Source organism: Elaeis guineensis, chromosome 6 (genome assembly GCF_000442705.2).
Source record: "Elaeis guineensis isolate ETL-2024a chromosome 6, EG11, whole genome shotgun sequence".
NCBI lineage: Eukaryota > Viridiplantae > Streptophyta > Magnoliopsida > Arecales > Arecaceae > Elaeis > Elaeis guineensis.
The window spans coordinates 36825818-36830854 of NC_025998.2; the positions used below are offsets into that span (position 1 = coordinate 36825818).

Sequence of the window (5037 nt, forward strand, 5' to 3'; positions counted from 1 at the left end):
AAGCACTGCATGCTGTGAAACTAGCCACGTCAAAACTCATCCCACCTCGAAGAAGGCGGCCTATTTCAGCTCCCTCTGTACCTTTGGATGAACAGGCTATCCCTGGTGACTCGGCCAAGATTGATATCTCGGAGCTTGCAACAGGTGGACTGTTACTTCATTCCTTTGACTCACAGGCTATCCTGGATTGGGCTAAAAAATCAGGAGTGAAGTTTCAAGACGCGGATTCCAGAAAAATTTTGGCGATGCTTAGGAGCTTGGAAGAGAGCCTGAATTAAATGGTCCCTTCAACTCATGGGTACTCGTTGCTCGATATTTGGTCATGACATTGTTAACTTGGAACATTAGAGGGCTTGGTGAAAGACCTAAAAGAAGAATTGTTAAAGACTTCCTGGACATGAATCATTGTGGTGTTATCGGTTTGCGGAAGACCAAGCTTGAGAATCCTTCGACAGTCTTGTTAAAATCGATCTCAGGGGGAAAAATCAGTAGATGGTTACTTTGCAATGCTGTGGGGTCTGCTGGAGGCATCTTTGTGGGATGGGATGGAGCCAAGTTTGATCTCATTAAAGACCGAATCGAAAAATTCTCTATAACTACTCACTGGTTTGATAGGTCTCGGGACTTTGCTTGGTCTTTTACCTGTGTATATGGTCCTACAGATCGCAATCTCAAGAAGAGCTTCTGGAAAGAATTGACTGAAATACATTCATCCCTGAATGGACCATGGATTCTGGGTGGAGATTTTAATGCAACTGTTGAGGATCATGATAGGAACAACCCTGAGCATCGAAAGTGTTCCAAGGCATTTCGAGCTTTAATCAGAACTGCACATCTGGTAGATCTACCTCTAAAAGGTCAGAGGTTTACGTGGAGCAATCATAGGGAATACCCAATCTTGGCAAAGTTGGACAGATTTTTGATCACCACTGAGATGGATGATCGGTGCCCCAATGCTTTTCAAGAAGCCTTGTCTAACCCTTGCTTAGACCATGTCCCAATTTTGTTGTCTTTGTCGGGGCTTAAAAAACCGAGCAGCTTATTTAGATTTGACAGAGCTGGTTATGGTTGGATGGTTTTCAGGAGGCTGTCACAAGAGTTTGGATGGAGTCAGGATCTAGAAAGGATGCAGTAGCAAATTTAGTTCTCAAGCTTAGAAATACCAGAAACTTTCTTAGAAGATGGGCATCAAAGATGAAAGCGACTGAAAGGGCTGATAAATTGAAGTTGCTCAATAGCATTCAAGACCTTGATCGTAAAGAAGAGCTGGCTTCTCTCTGATTAGCTGAAGAACAGGACCTCAGGCAATCATATAGGCTGAAACTTCAAGAAATCTATAGTGCGGAGGAAATTTATTGGAGACGAAGATCTAAAACCAAATGGCTCATGGAGGGTGATGGTAACACAGCTTGTTTTCATAAATCAACTAATTTTAGAAGGAAGCTTAATTGGATTTCTTGTGTGGAATGAGAGGGTGTGGAGTACAGAGACACAAGATTTCAAAATGATCTTTGCTTCTTTTTTCAAGAAGATTTTTAATAAGCCATCTGTTACTCCTCTTTATCTTGATTGGCAGCACTTATATCCTATCGACTCCCCGGACACTGGATCCCTTGATGACCCATTCACAATTGATGAAGTCAAGGCAGCAATAGACAGTTTCAAAGGTGACAAAAGTCTGGGTCAAGATGGTTTCACTATGTGTTTCTTCCAACGATTTTGAGACATTATCAAAGATGACATCTTCAAATTTTTTCAGTAGCTCTATGACCATAACCTTGACTTGGAAAGGCTGAATTATGTATTGTTGACACTTATCCCCAAAAAGAAAGATGCTAAAGCACCTACTGACTTTCGATCGATCAGTCTTATCCATAGTTGTATCAAGATCTTCACGAAGGTCCTAACGAACCGACTTCAACCTTTTCTCCCTAATCTCATTAACTCAGCACAAACTGCATATATAAAAGGTAGAAGCATCATGGATAATATCTTGTGTGCCAATGAGATTTTGCACCATGCTCAAAAATTCAACTCACAAGGAATTGTTTGCAAACTAAATTTCTTAAAGGCTTTTGACAGAGTCAGTTCATCTTATATGTTAGAACTCCTTTCCAAAAGGAAGTTTCCACCAAAATGGATAGGTTGGATATCTAACCTTCTTACTTCTGGAAAGATTGCTGTGAATGTGAATGGAAAAATTAGAAATTAGATTTACTGCAATCGTGGCCTCAGGCAGGGCGACCCCTTCTCTCTACTCTTATTCATTCTGGTGGTGGATCCTCTAGCTAGAATATTGAATGCAGCAGCATCTGCAAAAATCTACGAGGGTGTGGGCAACCCTTGGATTTATGGAGGTACGAAAATTCTTCAATATGCTAATGATACTTTGATTTTCATTAAAATAGAAAAACAATACTTAGCAGTGTGTACGAAAATTCTTCAATATGCTAATGATACTTTGATTTTCATTAAAATAGAAAAACAATACTTAGCAGTGTTGAAGACTATCCTCTATTGTTTTGAGTTAATTTCAAGTTTATCCATCAATTTTCAAAAAAGCTCAATCTCTTTCATCGGTAAGAGACAAGAAGAAATTAGTAGACTAGTATGTGCAAAATGGTTGAATTGTCAAGAAATGAAAACACCTTTTAGACGTTTGGGGCTAACACCCAATGAATCTAAACCAATTGAATCAGATTGGATCTCCATGATTCAAAGAATTAAGAATCAGCTTGCCTCTTGAAAAAGCAAGTATCTATCCTTTGGAGGGAGACTTGTACTGACCAACTCTATCATCACTGCACTTCCTCTATACTATATATATCTTTTCAAGCTTCCAATTTGGGTTATCAAGAAGATTGAATGGCTCAGAAGGTCATTTCTATGGATGGGCTCAACATCCTCTAGCGGTCTCTCCTACAAGGTTAACTAGTCAAGCACTTATCTTCATAGGGGAGAGGGGGGTCTTGGAATCAAGGATATTAGTCAGATGAATATAGTCCTCCTTGCAAAATGGGGATGGAGATACATTTCTAATGATTCGGGATCTTGGAAGAAGCAAATTGAGTTTGCATATCATCGGAAGGTGAAATTCTCAAGATGTTGGAAGCCACCTCGTAGATTCTCAAATTTTTGGAAAGATATTATCAGCTCCCTCCCGGCATTCTGGAATAGAGTTTGTTGGTGCAAAAATCTGCTAGCGCCAGAGAAGCTGGAGTCGCGGTCGCCACCGGGCCTGCAAAAGAAGTCTAAACCAGAGGTGGGGTTGCTCCGGCAAGACCCTCCGACGCTCAAGTCAGTTCTCTGCCTCAACAAGAATGGAGTGCTCGAACGAAAATTTTAGCAGAGTTTCTAGGTAAAAACGAGAGCTTAGAGAATAACGTATATGGGGTCCTTCTTTTATAGGCGGAGGGGGCAACAAACTGATGGCGATGTCTGTAACCGTCTGGTAGTGGGCCGCCCAGAGTCAGGAGGAGTTTGTTGCGGAGAGTAGTGGAGTGGACCCGTGGCTATCACCGGGGCGAGCCATGTGGAGTCTGCCACGGGAAGCGGAGCGGCGTCCGTTGTCGCGACTTGCCAGAGAATGGGAGAATCGCGCGGTATCCGTTGCAGGAAGTGGAGCAGAATCGTGGTCATTATGGTGATCTGCCAGGGAGTGATGGAGCCACACGAAATTCGTCGCAGAAGGTGGAGCAGTGTCGTGGCCGTCACTGCGGCCTGCCAGGGAGTGATGGAGCCGCGCGGAATCTGTTGCAGGAGGTGGAGCAGGGTCGTGGCTATTGCTGCAGCCTACCAGTGGGCCTAGGCCTGTCGGTCGAAGTTCGGCTGGAGTGTCTGGCGGGGAGAGGTGGCTAGCCATCCGTCTGAGAGGAGCTCAGAGTCCGGCTCCCGTAGGAGTCTGGATGAAGTCTTCTTGCAGCCAGAGTTGGGGACAAGACTCGATTCCCGTAGGAGTCCGGGTAGAGTCTTCCTGCAATTTAAGTCAGGTGCGAAGTCCGGCTCCCGTAGGAGTCCGGATGGAGTCTACCTGCAATTGGGATCGTGAGCGAAGTCCGGCTCCCGTAGGAGTCCGGACGGAATCTTTCCGTAGCCGGAGCTGGGGACGGAGTCCGGCTCCCATGGGAGTCTGGGCGAAGCCTTCCAACAGTTGAGGTTGGGGATGAAGTCCAGCTCCCGTAGGAATCCGGACTAAGTCTGCCTGTAGCTGGAGTCGGAGACGAGATCTAGCTCCCGTAGGAGTCCGGTCGAAGTCCACCTGCAATCAAGGTCAGGGACGAAGTCCGGCTCCCGTAGGAGTCTGGACGGGGTTTACCTGTAAGTGAAGTCATGGGCGGAGCTCGGCTCCCGTAGGAGTCCGGGCGAAGCCTTCCAGCAGTTGAGGTTGGGGACGAAGTCCGGCTCCCGTAGGAGTCCGGACTAAGTCTGCCCGTAGCTGGAGTCGGAGACGAGATCTGGCTCCCGTAGGAGTCCAGTCGAAGTCCACCTGCAATCAAGGTCAGGGACGAAGTCCGGCTCCCGTAGGGGTCCGAACGGAGTTTACCTGTAAGTGAAGTCATGGGCGGAGCTCGACTCCCGTAGGAGTCCGGGCGAAGCCTTCCAGCAGTTGAGGTTGGGGACGAAGTCTGGCTCCCGTAGGAGTTCGGACTAAGTCTGCCTGTAGTTGGAGTCGGAGACGAGATCTAGCTCCCGTAGGAGTTCGATCGAAGTCCACCTGCAATTAAGGTCAGGGACGAAGTCCGGCCCCCGTAGGAGTCCGGACGAAGCCTTCCAGCAGTTGAGGTTGGGGATGAAGTCCGGCTCCCGTAGGAGTCTGGACAAAGTCTGCCCGTAGCTGGAGTTGGAGATGAGATCTGGCTCCCGTAGGAGTCCAGTCGAAGTCCACCTGCAATCAAGGTCAGGGACGAAGTCCGGCTTCCGTAGGAGTCCGGACGGAGTTTACCTGTAAGTGAAGTCATGGGCGGAGCTCGGCTCCCGTAGGAGTCCGGGCGAAGCCTTCCAGCAGTTGAGGTTGGGGACGAAGTCCGGCTCCCGTAG

General features: G+C 46.9%; 1 protein-coding gene across 1 annotated transcript; it reads left to right on the forward strand.

The window, feature by feature from the left end:
- Positions 1-322: 322 nt before the first annotated feature.
- On the forward strand, positions 323-1135 carry LOC140858797 (uncharacterized). Its single transcript, XM_073260080.1, has one exon. The coding sequence runs from the start codon at positions 323-325 to the stop codon at positions 1133-1135; it is 813 nt and encodes a 270-aa protein (XP_073116181.1).
- Positions 1136-5037: the final 3902 nt, after the last annotated feature.